This window comes from Tiliqua scincoides, chromosome 1, assembly GCF_035046505.1.
Source record: "Tiliqua scincoides isolate rTilSci1 chromosome 1, rTilSci1.hap2, whole genome shotgun sequence".
In the NCBI taxonomy this organism is placed as follows: Eukaryota; Metazoa; Chordata; class Lepidosauria; order Squamata; family Scincidae; genus Tiliqua; species Tiliqua scincoides.
In genome coordinates, this window is record NC_089821.1 from 105,023,379 (window position 1) to 105,049,246 (window position 25,868).

The 25,868-nt window shown below is 43.7% G+C and overlaps 1 protein-coding gene across 6 annotated transcripts in view; it reads left to right on the forward strand.

The window, feature by feature from the left end:
• UBR3 (ubiquitin protein ligase E3 component n-recognin 3) overlaps positions 1-25,868 on the forward strand; it is a 133,435-nt gene that overhangs the window by 71,773 nt on the left and 35,794 nt on the right. For 4 of the 6 annotated variants that reach the window (XM_066612165.1, XM_066612168.1, XM_066612166.1 and 1 more), the window contains 5 exons: positions 440-589; positions 1,212-1,345; positions 10,823-10,933; positions 16,951-17,163; positions 17,809-17,945. In XM_066612165.1, coding sequence (XP_066468262.1) covers positions 440-589; positions 1,212-1,345; positions 10,823-10,933; positions 16,951-17,163; positions 17,809-17,945 — 745 coding nt within the window. The remainder of the gene's footprint in view (positions 1-439; positions 590-1,211; positions 1,346-10,822; positions 10,934-16,950; positions 17,164-17,808; positions 17,946-25,868) is intronic. The other 2 variants (XM_066612171.1, XM_066612167.1) reach the window with 1 other exon arrangement.

Here is a 25,868-nt window from a genome sequence, read left to right on the forward strand (position 1 = left end):
AAACCCAAGACTTAGGTATATGCATAACGAAAATATTTGGTTGTGAGAAATTTGTCCATTGGTTGTATATGTACTTAACATATGTGTACTGTGGATTTAACCAGTATGTTCTAAAATCAGTAGATTACTAAATTAAGTATGTCTGGTTTTTTCTTTTTCTTTTGTTTTAGGCTGCAGCTACGCAGATTGCAAAACTGGAACATTCAGCAACTTTCCATTATCTATTTGCAGTTAAAAAAAATACTTGTGCTTATATCCACGTATTGCATAGTATATGCGTATTTTAACATAGAGATTGGGCTCCTTATTGGAAAAATTAAACTTGTGAAGAGTTCTTAAATGGAAAAGCAATAAATTGTTTTTTTTTATATTGATTCACTTAACAGAAATTGTCATTTTAAAAGTCTTCTTTTTCTCCACTTCCTCCTCTGTTCCTTAGAATCACCAGATGTGGATATTGCTATGGAGATAGCAACATCAGAACAGCATATTTCTGAAGCAGTGTATGACTGTGTTATTTGTGGACAGAGTGGCCCTTCCACTGAAGATCGACCAGCAGGATTAGTTGTGCTCTTACAAGCCTCCTCAGGTATAATTAAAGAAACCACTTCATGCTATAAGAAAGAAAACACTTTGCTGAGCTACAGAACATATCTGCATATATCTGAGAATGTTTTTAGCAGTACTTCAAAGGATTTTTAAGAAAACAGGAGCATACATAGTCCCCAGCCCAGACCACTTGGTTAAATTCTCCAGCCTCTTGTAGCTGAAAAAACACATAGAATTCAGTAAGATACATCAGGATATGTATTTTGAAGAGTACAGCTTCTATATTTTTACCCCTCCCTTCCTGCTGAGAAGTCCCCATGTCTCATGAACATTGAATTTTTCTTTGGAAGATGAAGGAAAAGGCACTTGATATCTGCTGTTTTGCTGCTTCATTCCCAAGCTATGGTAGAATAATTAGAGGACTGGAATAACTGCAGACTAAAGCGTCTAATGCAATTATTAAAAACCTGTTTGTAATATAATATTTAGTAGTTTGTGCAGTATTGCTATTCCCTCAAATTGCTCCCACAATGCTATATTTCTAGTCAAGTCTGTGACCTCTTTTGATTAAGAACAGGAATTAACTGCTTGATCTTATTATGTGTACTGCATCAGTAGAAATTACCAAGATGAACTTTTCCTGAAATCTTCTCTCTTGGCAGTTTTGGGACAATGTTGCAGTAGTACTGAGCCTAAAAAGCTGCCAACCTCTGAAAAGGAGCAAATATATCCATGGGATACATGTTCTGCTGTGTATGAAGCACGACTTGCAACTTTACAGCAGTTCTTTAAAGATGTAAGTTTTTTGCAGCAGGGTAGTAACCCTACTTAGAATAACTTTCAGGTATGAACAGCAGACTGGTGTGCTAATTAGTATTTCATTTCTTCAATGATATTTAATTGTATGAACAATACAGCTGCTTGTACTGGTCACACACTATACTTCCCTTGGTTAAGATTCCTGTATCTCACAGCGGCCCACCAAATGCCCCAGGGAGCACACCAGATAACAAGAGACCTGCATCTTGGTGCCCTCCCTTGCACCTGGCATTCTGACATAGCCCATTTCTAAAATCAGGAGATTGCACATACACATCATGGCTTGTAACCCGTAATGGATTTTTCCCCCAGAAACTTGTCCAGTCCCCTTTTAAAGGCATCCAGGCCAGACACCATCACCACATCCTGTGGCAAGGAGTTCCACAGACCAACCACACGCTGAGTAAAGAAATATTTTCTTTTGTCTGTCCTAACTCTCCCAACACTCAATTTTAGTGGATGTCCCCTGGTTCTGGTGTTATGTGAGAGTGTAAAGAGTATCTCTCTATCCACTCTGTCCATCCCCTGCATAATTTTGTATGTCTCAATCATGTCCCCCCTCGGGCGCCTCTTTTCTAGGCTGAAGAGGCCCAAATGCCATAGCCTTTCCTCATAAGGAAGGTGCCCCAGCCCAATAATCATCTTAGTCGCTTTCTTTTGCACCTTTTCCATTTCCACTATGTCTTTTTTGAGATGTGGCAACCAGAACTGGACACAATACTCCAGGTGTGGCCTTACCATAGATTTGTACAACAGCAGTATAATATTAGCCGGATCCCAAGCATAGAATTGGCCTTCTTTATTGCCGCCGCACATTGGGTCCACACTCTCATCGACCTGTCTACCACCACCCAAGATCTCTCTCCTGATCTGTCACAGACAGCTCAGAACCCATCACCCTATATGTAAAGTTTTGATTTTTTGCCCCAATGTGCATGACTTTACACTTACTGACATTGAAACGCACCTGCCATTTTGCTGCCCATTCTGCCAGTCTGGAGAGATCCTTCTGGAGCTCCTCACAATCACTTCTGGTCTTCACCACTCGGAAAAGTTTGGTATCATCTGCAAACTTAGCCACCTCACTGCTCAACCCTGTCTCCAGGTCATTTATGAAGAGGTTGAAGAGCACTGGTCTCAGGACCGATCCTTGGGGTACACCACTTTCCACCTCTCTCCATTGTGAAAATTGCCCATTGACACCCACTCTGTTTCTTGGCCTTCAACCAGTTCTCAGTCCATGAGAGGACCTGTCCTCTAATTCCCTGGCTGTGGAGCTTTTTCAATAGGTAAGGGACCATTTCGAACACCTTCTGAAAGTCCAGATATATAATGTCTACGGGTTCTCCCGCATCCACATGCCTGTTGACCTTTTCGAAGAATTCTAAAAGGTTCGTAAGGCAAGACTTACCCTTACAGAAGCCATGCTGATTCTCCCTCAGCAAGGCTTGTTCGTGTATGTGTTTTGAGATTCTATCTTTGATGAGGCATTCCACCATCTTACCCGGTATAGATGTTAGGCTGACCGGCCTATAGTTTCCTGGGTCCCCCCTCTTTCCCTTTTTATAGATAGGTGTGACATGTGCTATCCTCCAATCTTCTGGCACCGTGGCTTTTTTGAGGGACAAGTTGCATATTTTAGTCAAGAGATCAGCAATTTCAATTCCTTAATAACTCTTGGGTGTATGCCATCAGGGCCCGGTGACTTATTGATCTTTAATTTATCAATGAGGTCTGAAACATCTTCTCTAGTAACTACAAAGCATTTATTCTTTCATAATATTATTGTGAACATGGGAGAGGTTAGGGGCTTGGGCAATAGCTCTAATTTTGAATTGACAGTTGACCTCGTTTAGTTGACAATAGATGATGGTTGCCTAGGAAGACTTAGGTTTTAGTGTCTGCTCCATTATAAAGTTGATGGGGTGAACATGCATCTATATGTATCTGTCTCTGTCATAATATTTTTGTCTGAAAAAGTGATATGGTAGTGATAGATTTTTAAAAAATTGCTCTCTGTGACATAGACCAATCCCTGGTTTCCATGTTGCTTATGCAATGGAACAAGCGCAGGCAAACTCCTCTGTCCCTTTCTCCACAGACCAGCCCCCTGAAAAAGCTGCTCTCAAGGATTGGGGAACCCTTGGGAATGGGAAGATACAGAGGAGAGAAAAGAGAAAAACTCTCCAAAACCAGGCACAAGCAATTTCCAGGAAGGTGGGGGAGGGAAGTTTCCTTGAACTCGTGCTGTTGAACAAGTGTAACTTAGAATACAATCCCAGATGTCATTTCCAGTTTCTAATTTGTTGACATGTTCTATTTCTCATTCGTATTGTTTGCCGAAAGATGGAATGAAATTCTTTCTTTCAAAGTTATGTATGCAGGTGTTAATTTTAAGAGGGGAAGCCATTTCAAACACACTCCTCTATACCCTTAACTTCGGGTAAATAATAGGCATTGAAAATGGTGTCTCTTCAGCATCTCCTGTGCATTTAGATTTGCTCTTATGTTGATGACTCCCAAGAACTAATCAGACCTTTCTGGAAAACCAGAAGCTATTTCTTTGTTTTGAAATCTTTGTGGTAGACTACTATAGGAAGCTTATCAGTAAAGGCTTTGTATGCTTTTATAACTTCAAATTGTTCAACCTTTATTTCAGCAAAAGTAGCAAGAGTGAAAATGGCCAGTTTGAATTCTAATCAAAACAGTCACTTCTGGATTTTTAATACTTATTTTTGGCAATACACTGAAAAAAAGAAAAACTTTGGTACTTTAGCAGTAGCTTTAAATGAGGAAGTGTAGAGAATATATTTTTGACTAGGCTGCATATAAGTAGTAGGAAAGGAGTATATATTTACCTTTGAAAATATTAGTCCTTCAGCATTCTAAGAGTCCAGCTTCCTTTCTAACTCAGTAAATAAAACTAAAGTTTGATATGTGTATTTGTGCAACCATATATATGTATAACACACAGTATTCATTTAGCTTTTGGCATATTCAAAAATTAGGAAATGTGAACATAAGTTGCAAAACATCAGTATTTCTTGCAACCTCTCAGTTATTTCTACAGTACAGGTGGAGCCTATTTATCCGCGTTAGTTCTGTTCTGTGACTTTGCATGATTAACAAAAAACACATTGTGCTAAATTCCATAGAGTTACAAAAATTCGCTGCAGCCTGACACTTCCAGATGGAAGGAAACTAAGGCAGCTGTTCTCAGTCCCCTCCCCTCCATACTCAGCCCTCCTGTTGCCAGCTGTCCTGCTTCTTTCACACCTGGGATGCTGAACTTGCTTGGGAAGTCTTGTCCTCTGTGTCCCAGTCGGCCTCCCAACAGCGCTGCTGCAGCTCCTGCAGCCCTCCCTGGCCACCATCATGGAAGCTCCTCTGCCCCAGAGCATTCTGGGACTGCTCTCTGCTCACCCTCACCTGTCTCTCCAAGGCTTGCTGGAGCAGGAGAGCCTGCATCATGGGGGGGGGGGGGAGGGAGAAGGGAATTCGGCAAACACTCCCTGGGTTTTTTAAAGCAATCCCCTCCTGCCTCCCCCTCCTGAGCCCTCCCCATTGCCAGCAACCCAGCTTCTTTCACAGTTGGAATGCTGAACTTTTAAGAGTCCAGCCCTATGCGTTTCTACTCAGAAGTAAGCCCTATTCCAGTCAATGGGGCTTACTCCCAGGAAAGTGTGGAGATGATTGTAGGCTAAATCTCATGCTTTGCTTGGTGGGAAGGCTTGCTTGTGTCATAATTTCGTGCACCATGGGGGGGGGATTTGGCAAACACTCCCTGGGTTTTCTAAAGCAATCCCCACTGTTGCTACCACACCTGCTCCTGTGTGTGAGTGAGAGAGAGAGAGAGCTCCACCTCGCTGCATGTGTTCTGCTTACCCAGGGTTTTCCGTCCCCCTCTTCAGCCTTGGCTGGCTCAGGGGCTCCAGGAATGTTATTGTTACTTCGAAAGGGGAAGCTCTTCCAGGGCTCCAGGGCTATTCCCTCCCTGGGTGAGGCGGAACCTTTTTGCAGTGTTTTGGGCTGCCTGGAAACAGAGCCAGCCAGCCAGCCAGAGCAGGGCAAAGGAGGCAAAGGTGTGTGTGACTTTCAGTACCCCCACCCACAGACAAATCCACAAATAAAAAATTTGTGGATAAATAGGCTGCACCTGTAGTAGTTTTCTGTGGCTCAGATGTTATGGAGCATCTTCTTTCTCATTCTGGAGTGCCTGAACATTATAGTGTTCTTCATCAGTATTGTTTTCAACAACAGCAAAAACAGAGTTAAGGTCAAAGCGATTAAGTACTGTTGTTTCCAGCTTCACCTGTTTTCTGTAACATTTCCTATCTATTTGGCTGTTCTGCAGATGAGAAAAAAATCTGAGAGCTATTGGTTATGTTTTGTAATGCTGGTCTTCATCTGATAAAGATATAGACGTGTTCTGTACTTGTAGTATTTGTGGATGTGAATGTCTTGTTAAGCTCAGAAGTGTCCTTTGGTTTGTAGCTTTGGTCTGTTGCGTTGAAGCACAACAGAGAGCTGTGCAGTGGAATATTCTACTTTCTTTATGGTACAATGCACATTCTAAAACTGGCAGAAGATTTTATATGCAATCCTAGATCTTTCTGAAGTAGTCATGCAATTGAACATAAGAACAGCCCCACTGGATCAGGCCATAGGCCCATCTAGTCCAGCTTCCTGTATCTCACAGCGGCCCACCAAATGCCCCAGGGAGCACACCAGATAACAAGAGACCTCATCCTGGTGCCCTCCCCTACATCTGGCATTCTGACTTAACCCATTCCTAAAATCAGGAGGTTGCGCATACACATCATGGCTTGTACCCCATAATGGATATTTCCTCCAGAAACTCGTCCAATCCCCTTTTAAAGGCGTCTAGGCTAGACGCCAGCACCACATCCTGTGGCAAGGAGTTCCACAGACCGACCACACGCTGAGTAAAGAAATATTTTCTTTTGTCTGTCCTAACCCGCCCAACACTCAATTTGAGTGGATGTCCCCTGGTTCTGGTATTATGTGAGAGTGTAAAGAGCATCTCCCTATCCACTCTGTCCATCCCCTGCATAATTTTGTATGTCTCAATCATGTCCCCCCTCAAGCGTCTCTTTTCTAGGCTGAAGAGGCCCAAACGCCGTAGCCTTTCCTCATAAGGAAGGTGCCCCAGCCCCGTAATCATCTTAGTCGCTCTCTTTTGCACCTTTTCCATTTCCACTATGTCTTTCTTGAGATGCGGTGACCAGAACTGGACACAATACTCCAGGTGTGGCCTTACCATCGATTTGTACAACGGCATTATAATACTAGCCGTTTTGTTCTCAATACCCTTCCTAATGATCCCAAGCATAGAATTGGCCTTCTTCACTGCCACCGCACATTGGGTCGACACTTTCATCGACCTGTCCACCACCACCCCAAGATCTCTCTCCTGATCTGTCACAGACAGCTCAGAACCCATCAGCCTATATCTAAAGTTTTGATTTTTTGCCCCAATGTGCATGACTTTACACTTACTGACATTGAAGCGCATCTGCCATTTTGCTGCCCATTCTGCCAGTCTGGAGAGATCCTTCTGGAGCTCCTCACAATCACTTCTGGTCTTTACCACTCGGAAAAGTTTGGTGTCATCTGCAAACTTAGCCACTTCACTGCTCAACCCTGTCTCCAGGTCATTTATGAAGAGGTTGAAAAGCACCGGTCCCAGGACAGCTCCTTGGGGCACACCGCTTTTCACCTCTCTCCATTGTGAAAATTGCCCATTGACACCCACTCTCTGCTTCCTGGCCTCCAACCAGTTCTCAATCCAGGAGAGGACCTGTCCTCTAATTCCCTGACTGTGGAGTTTTTTCAGTAGCCTTTGGCGAGGGACCGTGTCAAACGCCTTCTGAAAGTCCAGATATATAATGTCCACGGGTTCTCCCGCATCCACATGCCTGTTGACCTTTTCAAAGAATTCTATAAGGTTTGTGAGGCAAGACTTACCCTTACAGAAGCCATGCTGACTCTCCCTCAGCAAGGCCTGTTCGTCTATGTGTTTTGAGATCCTATCTTTGATGAGGCATTCCACCATCTTACCCGGTATGGATGTTAGGCTGACCGGCCTATAGTTTCCCGGGTCCCCCCTCTTTCCCTTTTTAAAAATAGGCGTGACATTTGCTATCCTCCAATCTTCTGGCACCGTGGCCGTTTTGAGGGACAAGTTGCATACCTTAGTCAAGAGATCTGCAACTTCATTCTTCAATTCCTTAATAACCCTTGGGTGGATGCCATCAGGGCCCGGTGACTTATTGATCTTTAATTTATCAATGAGGTCTGAAACATCTTCTCTTTTAACCTCTATCTGACTTAACTCCTCGGTTAGGAGGGGCCGTTCGGGCAGCGGTATCTGCCCGAGGTCTTCTGCCGTGAAGACAGATGCAAAGAACTCATTTAATTTCTCTGCCATCTCTAAGTCTCCTTTTATCTCCCCTTTCCCTCCCTCACCATCCAGAGGGCCAACCGCTTCTCTGGCGGGTTTCCTGCTTCTAACATATTTGAAGAAGCTTTTATTATTCCCCTTAATGTTGCTGGCCATGCGTTCCTCATAGTATCGCTTGGCCTCCCCTATCACCTTCTTACATTTCTTTTGCCACAGTTTATGTTCCTTTTTATTCTCTTCATTAGGGCAAGACTTCCATTTACGGAAGGAAGCTTCCTTGCCCTTCACAGCCTCTCTAACTTGGCTGGTTAGCCATGCGGGCACCCTCCTGGATTTAGTGGAACCCTTCTTTCTTTGCGGTATACACCTCTGCTAGGCCTCTATTACTGTTGTTTTAAGCAGCCTCCATGCACTCAGGAGAGACTGGACTCTTTTTACCCTCCCTTTCAACTTCCTTCTAACCAGCCTCCTCATTTGAGGGAAGTCCGCCCGTCGGAAGTCAAGGGTTTTTGTTAGAGATTTGCCTGGTATTCTTCCCCCAATGTGCACGTCAAAACGGATCGCAGCATGATCACTGTTCCCCAATGGCTCAGTAACGTTTACATCTCTAACTAGGTCCTGCGTACCGCACAAAATTAAATCCAGAGTCACCTGTCCTCTGGTGGGCTCCGTGACTAGCTGATCTAAGCCACAGTCATTTAGCACGTCAAGAAATCCGGTTTCCTTATCGTGACCAGAACACAAATTGACCCAGTCAATATGAGGATAATTGAAGTCCCCCATGATTACAACCCTGTCCCTCCTTGTCACCACCCTGATCTGTTTCCTCATTTCAAGGTCCCCATCAGATTTCTGGTCTGGAGGACGATAGCACTCCCCCAGTATTACATCGCTGCACAAGCCTGGTAATTTAACCCACAGAGATTCTACGGTGGAGTCGGACCCACCTTCAATCTCTACTTTGCTGGATTCTATCCCTTCCTTAACATAAAGGGCCACCCCACCTCCAACACGCCCCTGCCTGTCCCTCCTGTAGAGTTTATAGCCCGGGATTGCGGTATCCCACTGATTCTCCGCATTCCACCAGGTTTCCGTTATGCCCACTATGTCAATATTTTCCCTTGTCACCAGACATTCCAGTTCTCCCACCTTTGCTCGTAGACTTCGGGCATTCGCATAAAAGCATTTATACATGGAATTGGAGGCCTTGGAAAACTAGATTGTTGCTATATAAGATATGAGTATTTCTGTTTTAGTTTGAGAATGCCTAGTCTACTTCAGATATTAGTTGAATCAACTGTTTTTGCTTTTTTTCCTCAGCTCTCTAGATCATTACTGTGCTAAAATGGTCACCACAGGAAAGAATTAATCCTTAAATTTCTGTTAGCATAAAAACAGAAACCTTTCCAGCTCCCTTGAATAGTTCAGCTGAGCTAAGCAATAAAAATGTTCTGTTGTTGACCAGTTGTGTCCCCCAGCAGTAGGTATTCTTGCTATAGTGGCGATTATGATGGGAAGCTTCATGGAACATTTTTAGTTACTTGTAAGAATTGCTTGCAAGATATAGAATGGAAGCCAAAGACTTGGCTAAAGGAAAAGGATTGACCAGTTCCTCACTAGAATTCTCTAGGGTTGCTGAGGCATTACTTTTCCTTACTCAGCTGGAATGCAATTACAACCAGGGATTCCACCCAGGTTTTAATATAGTGCTATTTAGCATATAATAAATATGCAATATCTGCCCCATCTGTTCTCTGTTTGCACCATCCCCTCCTCCATAGGAGCAGTGGCTAGATCATGCTGGGCAGGCAAACGTTTCAGTTTTGCAAAATACAATAAAGTTGGTGCCAATGAAGTTTGAGATAAGACAAAAATTCAACTTGGGAAGCAACAGGCTGTCAGTGATGTCTGAACTGACTGTAGAAACTGCTTTAACCAACAATAGCTGTCCCAGACTAAATAAGTAGTGTGGACTGGCTATTGATCTTGTTTTCAAAAGCAGTCTATATACCATAGCGTGTACGGCAGAAGACTCTCTAGACTAGATTAATGCTAGCACGTGTGACGCATGTTTTGCAGGATTATTTTTTGAGATAGTCATTCTCAATGAGAGTTGCTTCTCAAGCATTGAAAGGCAGATGTGAGGTTTCTCTTTTTCTCAGGAATTGCTTTCTCACATGGATGACTGGGCAGGTCAAATCAGCAGTCTTGAAGTCAAGACTTGTCTCTTGCCAGTTCATATCTTTTCTAAAGTGCTTAACACCCAAATTTATCCCCCATCCCTTTTAAAAAGATGAGAGAAGAACTGGTGCTCCCTGGGGCATTTGGTGGGTCGCTGTGAGATACAGGAAGCTGGACTAGATGGGCCTATGGCCTGATCCAGTGGGGCTGTTCTTATGGTGCATTTGACTTTTGTAGCAGGCAGACCTCCAACATTCCAAAAATGGGAGCTGCTACTGGCAAAGCCCATGCCCTGTTCACCATCTGCCTGCTGCTTGATGATTGAGACTCTTGGAGAAGGGCCTAAGATTGTGTAAACTTGAACCATAGGTAATGCACCAAACAGTATCCAGCCCCAGGAAGTTAAGTGTCTGGTCTGCAGAGTAACCTCCATGGATCACATTATTGGTAGTTGGAGGTACTTCTTTAGGGGCCAGCCACTTCACCCAGCTAAACAGTTTAATGATAGGTATCACCCCAGAAGTTGTTATTCCCATCATTGCCATGCTTGGAACTACAGTGTACTCCAAAATTACTACAAAGCCCATTCAGTTTCCTGTTGTTGTGTCTACGTACGCAAGATTCACCTGAGTAGTGGGGAAGCATGAAATATTCTGGGTGATGTATGTATTGTGTTTTATTTATTGCATTTTCTATACAGAATCTTTTTTAGAGTTGATAATAACTAATATAATCTGGTTTTATTCAATATAATTAAATTAATCTAGTATAAGATCATCATTTGTTTTAAACAGCGGTGTATAGATATGAATTTTCTTAAATCTTGTTTTTTCTTCTTCTTCTTTAAAGAGTTCCTGTCTGCAATCAGTATCAATAGGCTGGGAAGGAGGTGTTTATGTACAAACCTGTGGGCATACGTTACACATAGATTGCCATAAATCTTACATGGAGTCATTACGGGTAAGTGAAGACGGAAGTTTTAAATTTTTGCTGTTGATGATGGTGGAATCTTTAGGTATCTCTTGAGATACACTTCTGCATTTTACCAATAGGTGCTTTCAAGTTACAAGATGGAAATTCCATATATTTTTGAGTGTATTGCAATAATTTTTTCCACTTAAGTACTTCAGTGTATGAAATATCTACAGGTGGTGCCTCCTTATCTGCAGGGGTTCTGTTCCCAACCCCACGGATACCAAAAACTGCAGATAATGAAATCGGCGGTTTTCAGAGCCCATTGGAGCTCCAAATGCTCTGCTCTGGTTGTGCCAGGAGCCATTCTGAGCCTCATGAGGCCTCTCTGCGGTTCAGAAAGCCACCCTGAGCCTTTCTCTGGTTGTGGTTTTTGCCGAAAAAGGCTCTAGGCAGCATTCTGAGCCTTGGAGATGCCACTTACAGTGGTGCATGGCCTCTCCGAGGCTCAGAAAACTGTGTCTGGGAGGTTCTCAGTGGGGCAATCCAGGGGTTCAGCGAGGCAAATCTGCGGATGCTGAATCTGTGAATAAAGAGGCCCCACCTGTATAATCCAAATTTCCTGAAAGGGTCAATACCTGTGTTTGATTACACTATTGTACTGACTGAAAATTCCAAAAGGACTTGTTTAGTTTGGAGTGCTTTCTTCTTTCAACCTTTACTGAAGTTTGTTGGACTTTGCAGTATTGTAGCTTTTTGTCAAGAAATGTATAGTGAGATGGTGTCTTGTGTTTAGTGACACTGTTGCTGATCTTTTATGTTATATATCCCCATTGATTGGTTTAATTGGCTTTTAAGAATGGGAAGAATGAGGGGAAGGGGGAGATGTAATTGTTACATAAAACATAAGGACCTTGCGAGAGCAGATCATCCATCTGGACAAGTGATCTCCAAACTAGAGACTTCTGTGTGCCGGAAAATCCTTCCCTGGTGCGAACAGAGCTTACTGTTTTGCTGAAGAGCCTCCTCTCTGTGCCACCAATCAGCCCCAAACTTTGTGCCAGCCAACCACATCTGCCCAGAAATCCAGGTGCTAGGGCTGATGGAACCTGGAAACAGCTAGCCACCTCAAAGTCTGGGGGTGATCACTGGCAAGAAGAGGAAGCTCCGCAGCAGAACTGTAAGTTCTGTTTACCTGGGTAAAGGATTTCAGTGTGCACCAAATCCAGCCTGTGGGCCGGAGTTTGGTGCCTGCTGATCTAGAGCAGCCTCTTGTTCCCAACAGTGGCCAAACGGGTATCTCTGGGGAAACCCATAACCAAGGCATGAAAGCAATAACCCTTGTTGATATTAGCCCCCCAGTAGCTGATATTGCCTCTGAACATGGACATTCTATTTAATTATTATGACTGATAGCCATTGATAGAGACCTATCTTCCACAGATTATTTTAGTTTCCATTTTAAAGCTATCTGAGATAGTGTGAAAAAATAAACTTTGTATGGATTAGAGGCACTTTTCCAAGTGGTTGCTCCTCTTTTGTTTAGCAAGGGGAGAATAATTGGCCATCCTCACTCCAGCAGTGTTTTTTCTAGTGCCTGTCTGCTGGTGTTCTGCATCTTTTTAGATTGTGAGCCATTTTGGGACAGGGACCCATTTGTTATTTGATTTTCTCTGTAAACCGCTTTGTGAACTTTTGTTGAAAAGCAGTATATAAATACTGTTGTTAATAATATGTGCTGTTTTACCTGGTGAAAAATATGCTTATTCATACAAATTGTGCACTGATTTTTAAAACTGGGACAGTGTTACACAGTACACCTCCTCTTTGTATGTATACAAACATAGTAATAAAGAGGTGGATCATTTGCTCATAGAATAAATAATTAGCCTACCAAGAAATGTAGATTTTGATAATTGAAGATTACTCTGACTTAATTGTGTGGTCTTTGTGATGGGAGCCAAAGAACAGGCAAGTAGGCAGAATGGGGGAGGGGGCAGTTTGATGCAGCAGTGAAAGAGCCTGTCTGTCCATGTTTGACTACTGCTCCCCCAATTTCATCTAAATATAAGCATGCCTTTTGTGTGCCTAAATTGAAGTGTCTTATAACACCAAAACATGACCCTGAAGAGGCGGTGAAAGCTAAAATCTTGAAAAAGTCAACTGCTGTTCATTAGTTCACAGAATGGGATAGGTAGACTGAGGGATCTTAGAAATAAAGTAGGGTTCTGCTTCAGCATTCTGCAAGAAAGCTACTTGGTGCTTATCCTACTGAAATTGTGCAGATAGCCCCCTCCCCCATCTTCCCCACCAAGCCTGCAGTGGCTCATTGAAGGAGGAAGAAGGGCAAAGAAATGATGTCAAGGGTAGACCACTTTTGAAGCGTCTCATCAATATTCTTTAGTCATCAGTGTTCTCCTCCACTGCTCGCAAGTGAGCTTTCCTCTTTACAGTTCTGTAAAACATCCTTGGTCTTCATTTGTTTTTTTATAAAATCAAGAGTTAAAGTTGGGTAGATTAAGGAAGAGGTTTGTGACCCAAACGTGACATTGACCTGGTTCACATGTTTAGGGCAAAGGGTTTTTCCTCCTGGAGAACTTGTGTAGCTACATGTACAAATAATTGTAAATAATCTACAAATAACTGTAGAGATTTCTTATCAGTTAAGGAATGTTTGAAGTTTTTTTGCTTTTACACAGCATGCTCTTTTCTTAATTCTTTCTGAACAGATTGGGAAGCAGGAATGCAAGCATGCACATTTAATCCATGGGATGAAAGGAAAATGAGTATTTACTTGTCATCCTGCTCTTGTCCTAAATCCTCAGAGAAGTGTACTAACCTCAAAATAAGTTAACTGAGAGATAGTGACTTGCCCCAAGGCTACCTATGACCCTTGTAGCTGGATTTTTCATGTTCAAGCATCACACTCTAGCCACTACACCAGGGGTAGGCAACCTTAAACACTCAAAGAGCCATTTGGATCCATTTTCCAGAGGAAAAAAAACCTCAGGAGCCACAAAACCCTTTTAACATGTAAAATGAAGATAACACTGCATATATAGTTTTTTTTTTTTACCTTTATGCTCTTATAGGTCCCATTTTTATATTGTAGCCCCCTCTTGTAGCTTTTTGTTTGTCATACATTCTTGTCCTGTGTTTTCAGATGCCTGGTCCTCTATGGTGTTTTGCCTGATTCCAAGGCCATTCTCTGCCTGGAGAATTATGCCCACTTTAAGCAAATTAGCTCCCCTTCTTTCCCCCAACAAATGACCCTGGTTCTGCCCTGCAGTCCGGCTGGACCCCACCTCCAGGGTAGCTCACCTGTTCAACCTGCAGAGGTCCTCTCTCCTGCCATCAGCCTCCCACCACTACAGCAGACCCTGGGTCCTCAGCAGGTCTTGGGCACAGCAGCCACACTTCAAATTCCAGTGTCTCCAGCAGTCCATTAGTCAGAGTATCCAGGGCAGAGTCCAAAGTCAATAAGCCAAGTCAGTCAGTCTTCTCTCCAACCTGCACCCCCTTCCTGCCTCAGGTGCTCATTATATCCCTGAGGGCTCTATTGCCTTCAAGTGGCTGCAGCTGTGCAGCACACTCTGCTGGATGCCCAGGCCTTACCCTTAAAGGGGCCACTGCTGACACCACATCTACCTCCGCACCAGATCTTCCTCGATTCCAATACATATGGCGGTTATGACATCTGCTTATCTTACATGGATACTAAAGAACTCCCCCCACCTTCCAGAGGCACCCTGCTGGAAGGAAAAAAGGACACAGACTCCAGAGGTGGGGAAGAGAAGAAGCCAGAGCTGGGGGGGAGGGCAGCCACAGGCCAGCTTCTGCCCTGCCTGCCTGCCCTCCCTCACTCAGGCTGCAACCCTCTCCACACTATCCTGGAAGTAAGCCCCATTGACTACAATGGGACTTCTGAGCAGACAAGTTGGTTGGAGCTCTCAGGTTGCAGTCCTCTCCACACTTTCCTGGGAGGAAGCCTCACTGACTACTTGTGAGTAGACCTGCATAGGAGGGGGCTGAGGCTGCAGCCCTCCACACCTTCCTGGGAGGAAGCCCCACTGACTACAGCGGGGCTTACTTGTGAGTTGACCTGCACAGGAGGGGGCTGAGTCTACAGCCCTCCACACCTTCCTGGGAGTAGCCCAGGGACTACAGCAGGGCTTGCTTGAGAACAGACCTGCCGGGCGCGGGCTCCCACTCACCCATCCTTGCGCTTGGCCTTGAACAGGCTCCAAGGCTGCAATCCCAGGCACCCTTTCCTGGGAGTAAGCTTCATCCGCTGTAATGGGGCTTACAACTGAGTAGACACGCATAGGAGCAGGCTCTGAGACTGCCATCCCAGGCACCCTTTTGTGGGAGTAAGCTTCATCCGCTCTAATGGGGCTTACTACTGAGTAGACACACAGGATGTCTCCTCTGCTGTGGAGGAAAAGCCTCTCCTTGCACTGAGTGAGGACCTGCTCAGGGAAAGGCGGGCTGCCAGGGCTTGCAATGGCTGAGGAAGAGGGCGTCCTGCTGGAGAGTTGGGGAAGGGAAAAGCAGGGAGCTTAAGCCTGCAGAGCGGGCAAAATTGAAAAGGGAAACCAATACAGGGCAGGTGGGGGTGAAGGGAGAGGAGGGCAGTGAGCTCAGGGAGCGGAGGGAAGCAACCTGCCCTCCCAACACAGGTGCCTCCTGTCACCTCCTTTGCCACTTTCACCCGGAGGAGCCGCAACAGACAACTGAAAGAGCCGCATGCGGCTCCAGAGTCGCGGGTTGCCGACCCCTGCACTACACCGTCACTTCTCAAAGTATGCTCCTAGGAGCCTGGAGGCTCCATTATACCATAAGTGGACACAATATACACCACACCAGTGCACATGCCAGTGCTCTGGATCTCCCCGAGACTCTGCTATATGCTGGTGGGGCCCCCAGAGACTGCGGTTAGGAGAGTAAAGGGCTCTGAAGAAAGAAAGTGAGAACTGCTTCATTGCACCGTACAGGCTCAGTATGTATGTATATGGCAAACATGTTTTCCAAACATGTTTGTCAGATATTAAAATGCAGGGTGTGTTACGAATGAAGGGACTTTAATCTTTCTGCAATTGGTTATTCTGCTCTACAAATTCCTCCTTCCCATGCCTCTAGTATTCTCCCTAATCTTGGATCCCAGATTTGGGAAAAGCGATGAAAAAAAATTGTGGGGAGCATTTGGAAGGCAAAACTGGCAGGAATGAGAAAGGTTAGGCCGTCTTCTGCCCATTGATTCTCTTTTGCAAATCTTTGCTTTCCTGAATTTTCAACTATTACACAGCAACTGCAGGTTTGGGTTGTCTGTGTTTACTTTGCTATATTCACTAGTGAAACAGGATTGTGCTCTCGAACACTATTATTTTCACGCTCCGCCAGCCAGCAATTCCTGTGCTGGTGGAACTGTCACTAATGTGGCATAAACCATGTTGCAATACCTCGCAACCAGTGCTTGTGGAGTGGGTATTGCCAACACTGCATTCTGACCCAGGATCACTGACAGATATGAGTTTAATGCTAAGCAGCGCAGGGGCTGTGAGAGGGTGGCAGGAGGGAATTTCAGAGGTGGTAAGAAGGCAGTTCTGGGTGGGGGGAGGATGGAACAGTCCCAGGAGGGAGGCGGGATCGGTGGAGGCCTCCTCCACTTTATCCTAACCTCCCTGCTAGCCCAGCCAGCATTATACCGCTGCTCTAAACTTCTGCCAGCCATACAGCTGGAGTAGCTGTGAGTAGCCCCATAGGGCAGGCTGGGACATTACTTGGGGTAAAGGGACAAATATCCCCTTACCCCGAGGAGACTTTCAGCTGCTTCCTAACCTGCAGTGGATGCCATGTGGCCTGGATGCGCCAGCCCAGGTTAGGATTGGGCTGTGAGTAATTTCAAAGTCTTAAATTAAGCATATATTCAATATTTGTTAAAAGCTAATATTTTTATAGCCAGATATTTATTTCTTATTTCTCACAATGCTATCTCTAGAATTTTTAAGATTATAATTGCTTGTTACTTCAAAAATTCACTGGCATCTTTCTTTTTTACTTCCTAGAATGACCAGGTTCTCCAGGGCTTCTCTGTGGACAAAGGAGAATTTACTTGTCCCTTGTGTAGGCAGTTTGCTAACAGTGTCCTTCCCTGTTATCCTGGCAACAATGTGGAGCGAAGTCTTCGGCACTGTCACAGTAACAAGAATATGCAAGATCATATAAAGGAGGTGGAAGAGCTTCAAGAGCAGCTGGGAACTTTCCCAGTAAGCATCAGTGTAAGGCAGAAAGATCCTTGTTCATCTTGTCTCCACCTTTCAACCTTTTCTTTCCCCTCCATGACTCATTTACATATAATAGAATTAAAAAGCTTGAACGTTCTTTCATATTCCTCTTTTAAATAACTTAAGAGCTTAAGTAACATTAACATTTTAGCAGTTAGGTTCTATTATATCGCCTTTAAACTAGAATATCATTATGTTCTGCTTCCACATCTCATTATATGTATGTATTGGTCATTAAATTCATGCTTTTCAGCTTCTCACTTTATAGAGAACTGAACTGTATTACTTGGAGCTCATAATTCCTGTATGTATAAAGTATCGATCACTTCTAACTGGGAGCCATTAAAACTGTGCCAATCAAGAGAATTTTCAAGGGCATGAAATATTCCTTTTACTATGTTTTTTTATCTATAATCATGCATTTTGGAGTTTCATAGTGACTATCAAAAAGGCATAGTTAAAATTATAAACTTTAGGGAACTCTGGGCTTAGCAGTGATCTTGTTAGTTGGAGGTGTGTAGAATAGTATTTTCTGTTATAAAGGATTGGTGCTTTAAATGTTCTGTGTTATGTTCTTGTTGAGTAAGTCCAGTTAATGATTAGTTGAATAATCAGCCACTTGTGTAATTTTTTTTTCAGTCAGAAACCAATTTAAGTAAAGAAATGGAGTCTGTAATGAAGGATATCAAAAGTACTACCCAGAAAAAATATACTGACTATAGCAAGTGTCCTGGTTCACCAGACAATGATTTTCTCTTCATGTATTCTGTAGCCAGGTGGGTAAGACACCTATTCCGCAGACTCTTCTGTCTGGTATTTACTTGTTACCTCATTGGTCAAATAAATTGAATAGTTGCCTTTTTTCTGTATCGTGGCACAATTTCCTTGGCAAGTTGGGTTCGGAGGGAAAGCTGAACCATCAAGTCAGTTGTACAGATCTGTTATATCATGTCCTCGAAATCCAGAAATTTACAGGAACTTAGTGTACATGTGAACCTTCTATTTGAACAGACTTCTTGATTTTAATTCAGGTGAATGATCAGATCCATGTACACAAATGGAACTGCTCCTATATTAGAATAATAGGGAATGGTCTTCTGTATCTGATGCTTGGGATTTGGATCAGACGTCCTGCATTTGGAAGGAGCTACTGGATTGTTGCGCATGGTTGTAATGCACCAATATATAACTTCAAACAAATTGCAACAAAATCATTTCATGTGCTAAAATTCTTAGGAAGATTTAACTTATACTTGCAGCTCAGCAGATCTAGTAAAGTGGTTTTCAAAGTTCTCTAAGTTCATGTGGGTGTTTCAGTAGGAACACTCGCAACCTTTTCTTGAACTTTCTGGAAGTCATTCTGTTGTGACTGAGCCAGTGCAGGTATGCAGAAGAGGAGTGTCTTTCCAAATTGATGAATGACTTCATACTTTGACCTTTATAAAAATATTAGGAACTGAAGTCAGTTGCAAAATGCAGTCCTTCAAATTCTTGCTGCAAAAATGGATTGCTGCTTCCAATCTGGGATTTTTCTTAAACCAGGACTTTAGGTCTGTGGCATTAATCATAGCACCATAAAACTTCAGATCTCTTAAAGGTTATGTAGTCCAAGCCTCTGCAGAAAGGAAGAACTCAAAATACCCCGAACGCATTTCTGCCCAGCCCACAGGGGAACACATTTGATTCCTGTTGCGCATATGCAACGTTGGGCAGAAATGGCTTAATCACTGTTAGATTTGGCTGAAATAACAAAAGCAGTGTGTTAATTTGCACAAGAGCATTGCAAGATAATTAAGAGGACATGGAATTTTTGTGGCCCAGATATTTTAAAGATATTTCTGTCTTTGAAATATTTTAAGACATTTAAAATATGTTTTAAAGACAGTGAACCATCAATTTTGCCAGGATTAGTTTAGTAGTTCTGGAGTTAAATTTAAACCTGGAAGATCCAGGTTCAAATATTTGCTCATCAGTGATGTTTCCTGGTTGACCTTGGATCTGTCACTATCTCAGCCTCACCTATACTTCACAGGAATGTTGTGAGGACAAAAGGAGGGATGGAATGTTGTTTCCCTTATCTCATAACTGTGTTGCCCTTACCTCGGTGCTAGAAAGTTGGCTAGAATAGCATCCCAAGTCTGTTATATCTAGATCCGTTAATTTTTTTCACATTTGCCACGCTTCCTCCAAGGAGCTCAGAATGGTGTATATAGTTCCATCCCTCCTTTTGTCCTCACAACATCCCTGAGAAGTATAGGTGACGCTGAGATATTGACTGGCCCAAGGTCAACCAGGAAACATCATAGTTCCCTTATCTTGAGGAGGCCTTCATGACTGCCTCCCAACTACAGGATGCAGCACATGTCCCACTGACACAGCTATGTCAGAGCTGGAAAGTTAGTTGGTTAGGATTTGGGCCATAGAAGCAAGGAACGTTTTCTGCACCATTGAAAACTAATTATACATGTTTTGCACATGGGCCTCTCCGTTGACTTCAGTGCATTTGGATTTAATGCTCTTTTGGCAATAAGGAATTTCCTTTCCTCTTGATTAGTCTGTTAAAGCAGGAATCTCCCAGCTTTTCAGTATGAGGACCACATCATATCTTACACATTTTCGTGGGCCGAAAAAATCCGTTCTATAAATGAATGAATGAAATTTAAATGAATGAATAAGTTTTACTTGGATCTTGGTAATCATTGTGATATGATTCATAACAAAAGAGAAATGTGACAATTACAAAGAAATCTGTGCTTAAACTGAAAAATGATATATAATGAGTAAAAATGTCAGACATTAGCACATTGGCAAAAAAAAAAAAAAAAGTTGCTGAGGGCCAGGTAAAATCTTGTGGAAGGTTTGATGTGGCCCCAGGCCATAGTTTGGAGACTGCTGTGTTAGTGACAGTTCACTTTATAGTGAACAGTATAGTCACAGTATTGTTGCATCTTTATAGATCCGTTCAGAAATTCAGGCTGCAGTTCTATACACAATTACCTGAGTGTAAGCCATTGAATTTAGTTAGACATGCATAGGTTTTCACTGACTGTGCTTGTCTTTCTGTTACTCTAATTTGTAACTGGAAGATTATTTGAGATTGACGCAGGGTGACCAGATACAAAGGTGGACAGAGTGCCTATAACAGAGTGCCTATAACTATTCTTTAACTATTGTCCAGAAGAGAGACTTTTGGCAGGTGCAGCTCAAGAAGGAAGGGTTTAAAAAGCTTTTACTTTGCCTTTCCAACCTAGGGAGAAGAGTTTACTCTTTTGATTCAGTGATCCACTCAACCAGCAGGGGCACCTTGTACAAATCTAGCATTCCTTATGTCCATTAGGCATTGGCTGCAAGCCCACATGCTGCTTTTCTGTCCTATCTACAGTGCAAACTCCCTTCCCCTCATGGCTTTAACTGGGGCTTATTATTACATGTGCACTGTTTCTAATCATAACCAGGATTCTCATCATAACCAAGATTAGTAGTTAGTCTGTAAACTTTGAGTAAGAGGTTTCCCTGGTAACCATGGTTAGTGCCTGTGCACTTGTGATGGTAAAGTATGAGTAAGGCTAGGAAGGAAAATTTATTCTGGAAAGTTGGAGAGGCAGAGGGTGTTTGTGATATTAACCATGGTTAAGTCATTGGTAGTGTTACAGTCTGCACTGGTCCATTTATATATTACCCTTCAACCAATAGAGGTTTCTTGTTCTTATTACCCTTCTTCAAAAAGGCACCAGGACAGTATTTTCTTTTTTCTTTTTAAAGTATATGTGATATCCTGGTGGGATACAACATGGGAGTACAACATCAAATTCTGGGACATTCTCTGCACCACAATCCCCTGCTGTTCTAAGACAGCAGGTTCAAACCTATGGGTGATGGTCTCAAGGAAGGGGTTTATTTATAATAATAGCAGCAGCAGCAGCTGGTATTTATGTGCCACCTTTCTGGCCTTTGGTTTACCCCTTTGGCTTTGTTCAAGGTAGTTTACACGGGCAGGCTTTCTCTAAATGCTCAAGGGTTGTTTTTTTAATAATCACAAATACATTATATCTTTCAAAACAATCTACAGTCCAGGTGGATCTCTCATGGTCTAGTGAAACGTTCTGGCTGCACGCTGTCTCCCATGCAGACAACTTCTTTCCCTCTCATGGAAAGAGCTAGAGCTGGCTGCTTTTGTCTCCCACCCAGAAGGGCTTGGCTTGGTTTGTCAACTCTAAAGGTCTCACCACTCACAGAGGCTTCCCATGATCTTGTACTGGTGATCTTTAGATGTTAAATCTTTGGGCTTAACAGCAGCTCTCTGCCCTCTAGACCAGACCTTCTGCCCAGTTCTCCTAAGACTATAAGGAAGTCTCAGTAACACATATCTCACAGTCCAGTTCTAGTTCCATTGCAATTCAGTCCCTCATGGTAGCCTGCTAGCCTTTCTTAGGCTTCTAGCTAGCTGCCTCCCTTGTCTCTCCCAGAAGGGGTCCACTTGAACATTCCCTTAGCTAATTGGGGCATTCTCGACACTGCGGCTGGGGCCACCTTTTCCCGATGAGGGTACCTTCTGGAAGGCTCAGCCAGCCCCAGGGTACATCAGTCTGCCCTGCCCTGGGCTCTTCGAGCTCCCATTTCCTATTGCCTCTACATGTTTTCCTTCTATGCCACTCCATTTCTTCTTCCCTTGCTATTCCACCCTCTCTCCCCTGTGACCAGCACCTGATAATTCTCCATCCTCTTTCCCTCTCTTGGTGCCCCTTTCATCCCTCTCAGCCCTCCATCTCCCTCTCATTTCTGATGGTTGCCATCTTACCCCACCCAACCTCTTGTGCAGCTTCCTAAGGTCTCTCATTTCACAAGACCTTGGAGTGTCTTTTTCGTGACTGAAATTGGCGCCCAGGTGACAGTATCCCTCTCCAGAGCTATCAGTCGTCAATTACACTACATAAGGCCAGCCAAGTATGTTTACTTACTTACTAAATTTATATCCTGCCTTATCTCCCCAAAGGGTACCCAAGGTGGCTTGTATTCTTATAGACCGTGTTGGTGAACTGGTTGCAAGCAGATAGTATTGTTTTTCCCATCCCAAATGAGTAGCTTGAGATTAACAACTGCTGCCCCTCAACATCTAGGCCAGTGATTTTCAACCTTTTTCATCTCATGGCACACTGCCAAGGCACTAAAATGGTCAAGGCACACCACCAGGTTTTTGATAATTGCCAAGGCACACCATGCTGTCAGTGGGGGCTCACATCTCCCATTGGCCCTATTAAAGAATGACCTTCCCCCAAATTCCTGTGGCACACCTGTGGACCGCTTGTGGCACACCGGTGTGCCACGGCACAGTGGTTGAAAATGGCTGCTCTAGGCTGTCAGTTGCAGCAACTTTGGATATGGGCAGAATATCGGTCCCTGAATGACAGAACCCTGTGAATCAGAATTCGCCATGGCAACTAAGATGAGAGACAAAGACGGTTAGGGAATCAAGTCTCCTTGATCAAAATTGGGTTTATGCCAGAATGGTCTTGTTATACATTCACCTGTTGAACCACTTGATGAGTTGACATGGGAAGAAAAGCATTCTCCATTCCTTGCAGCCACACTTTTGCTAGGGTAGTGGATTTTCCTTCTTTCTAAATCCTGATTTTTCAGTTATAGTGAATCTCAGTGCTGTTATGATGTCTCATAAAGAAGTTAACAGTAAACTGTTTTCTGCAATAATTATTAGAGGTGAAGTGCACTAAGTAAACCCTGAAACAGTTGTTGATACAGGCTGTGATGTGATGTTCTGTAAGGCCCATTCATTCATGCACATCACTTTCCCATTATGTAATGCAACTGCATTCAAGAAGTTTTGTTATATACTCAGCTGTATATCTGAGTAGTCTTCACATCTACCTCATGAGGATTCTGGCATGTTCTCACTACAAACCTCTTTTAAGTTTACATCTGAAATGGATTATCTTCCTGTAGGTTATTCAACCTCCTTAATAAAGTAACATGGCTTGAGTAAAACAATGAAAATAAAATAGAACAAAATTAAGAGAAATGAAACTCTTCATCTTCTCCCTGAGTATTTCTCAGGCAGTGGCGTCACCAGGATTCTTGTCACCTGGTGCGGGAGGCCTGCGCGTCATCCCATGCAGTGGGCGGGGCAATGCCCCAGGTGGGCGTGGTGATGTACCATCTCCCCACCCCCACCGGTTTTTTGCCTGTACCTTTTGTTATAACACAGATATTTCAATGTGTTTTGTTTCATTGCATTCTACATGAAAGTACACATTGATTGATATATAACATGATGGTCTTATTCCTCCAAATTCTGATTTTAGTGATTTTGAAAACTTGTAGAGTCACACACACACACCCATGTCAACTTACTAACACCTTATTGCAGCAGTTCTCAAACTTTTAGCACTGGGACCCACTTTTTAGAATGACAGTCTGTCCAGGACCCATTGGAAGTGATATCATGGCCAGAAGTGACATCATCGAGCAAATTAAAATAAATAATTATAAATAATTAAATTAAAATTAAATAAGGGGGAGCCAGTCCTGTTCCACCAAGTGAATCTACTCTAAAGTAAGTCCTATTGTGGTCAATGGGGCTTACTCTCAGGAAAGCATGGGTTGGAGTACAGCCTGTGAGCCCAAGCCTATGCATGTCTACTCTGAAGTAAGTCCCATAGTGGTCAATGGGGCTTACTCTCAGGAAAGCATGGGTTGGAGTGCAGCCTGTGAGCCCAAGCCTATGCATGTCTACTCTGAAGTAAGTCCCATAATGGTCAATGGGGCTTACTCTGTAGTCTGCCTGCAATAACAACCCCCCAAAAAGAATCAGTGAGCTCTTCAGCCCTCCCAGTGCCCAGTTTAAAGTTCTTCTATTTCAGGTATATCAGAATAAAGACCCAGCTGGCTTTGCAAGTGCGAAATTGAAAACTTTCCCTTTACCATTCAAGCTTCTTTTTTGTTCTTTTTAAGGGGGGGGGAGGCTGCCTTCTGGAGCAGATCCATTGAATCAGGACCCTTCTGGTGTCCTCACATTCCCCTTTGCCTGGCCTGACCACCAGCCAAAACACATCTGCCTACTCATGAGTAAACGTGACTGAGGCTGCTTTGCTTTCCATAGGGCTCCATAGACTGGGAGGGAGGCAGCTGGGAGGGAGGAACCTCCTTCTCCGGTGTTTTTGGGGGCTGCACTCATTGGATGAGGACCATTCTGATGTCCTTGGAGCCTCTCAGCCTCCCTTGACTAAGGCAAGTCCGCCTACTCACGAGTAAACGCGGACTCGCAGCTGGGAGGGGGGAGCTTCTTGGGTGTTTTTTGGGGGCTGCATTCATTGGAGCGGAACCATTCTGATATCATTGGATTCCTCTCAGCCTGCCCTTTCCAACAAACTATGGCAAGTATGCCTACTCGCGAGTAAACGCACGCTACGGCTCACTTTCACTTTCCATAGGGCTCCATGCATTTTTCCTTCTGGTTTTCTGGTCATACCTTTTGAACGAAAGGAGCTATTTCAATTCTGTTTTTTGCATTGCACTCCGCTGGCCATTCCGCATCAAAGGGTGTATGGCATGACACGGTAGCTCCTAACCCTACGATGTTAGCGCACGCCCTTCCCCCAGAGCGCTTCACCTGGTGCAGCCCACACCCCCCTAGTGACTCCAGTGTTTTCAGGGAGGGCACACTTAGACAAAGGTCCCTGACAGGATGTGAACTGCTGGTGAAGTATGCAATGAAAGCTTGCTTACCAAGGAATCCTTTTGTGCTGTATTCTCGTCACGTGAGCTGATTGCTGCAGAAAACTATGTTGTCAGCAACAGTGTTTCAGCTTGTGCTTGAGAAGAGTCACCTTTTAGCATTTCAGGGTTTAAAAGAAAATAATGCTGCAGCATTGAAAGAGAGTGATGCAGATATGCCTATAAGGCCTGAACATAGTTTTCAGTTGAAATTTTTTTTTTAAAAAATAGTGTTGAAATAAAAATAATACACAGAAAGTGGTTGCCAAGTAATTGAGCCATCCCAAAATGCGCAGTCTTTCTGTTACTTATCTATGTGGAAACATATTGAAATGGTATAGGCAGTTGGTTCCAGTATTCTTGGTTAGAAACGACAGAGATGTTCACTGTTTTGAACATATGATGATCTTTAGGGCACTGGGTGGTGTTTAACAGCTGGAGATTTGTATCATTGTGAAGATTTCTGGAGGGACTGGTGTGTGACTGCAGCTGAAGAAGGCAGTTTCAGTAGCCAACTTCTACATATCCCCAAGAAGTGAGTCTTAGTAGTTGCTGTGTCAAATACAGGTGTGCCACTTACCCACAGGTGATCTGTTCTAGAACCTCCTGTGGATACCTGAAATTGTGGATATAGGCGAACGCCCTGGAGGGCTTCCTTGGGCCTCCCTAAGCCTAAGGGATTAAAAAAGCCACTACCAGTTTCTCTGTGAAACTGGAAGTCATGTGTTTTGAGATATACAGCTCAGTCTGAGCCCAGCAGAGGCTGGAAATAGACATACTCAGCCTCTGCTGAGCTCAGACTCCCCTCGCCTCTGGAGGGAGTGCATGTGGGGGTGCGCACACTGAGGGGGCCAGACCCTATCCATGGATACAGGATCTGCAGATTTGGGCCCCTCTGTACATTTTTTTTTTGTTCAGAACTGCCCTTGAAGTTGATTCCTCTGACTTTGTGTGTATGATAATGTGAGCGA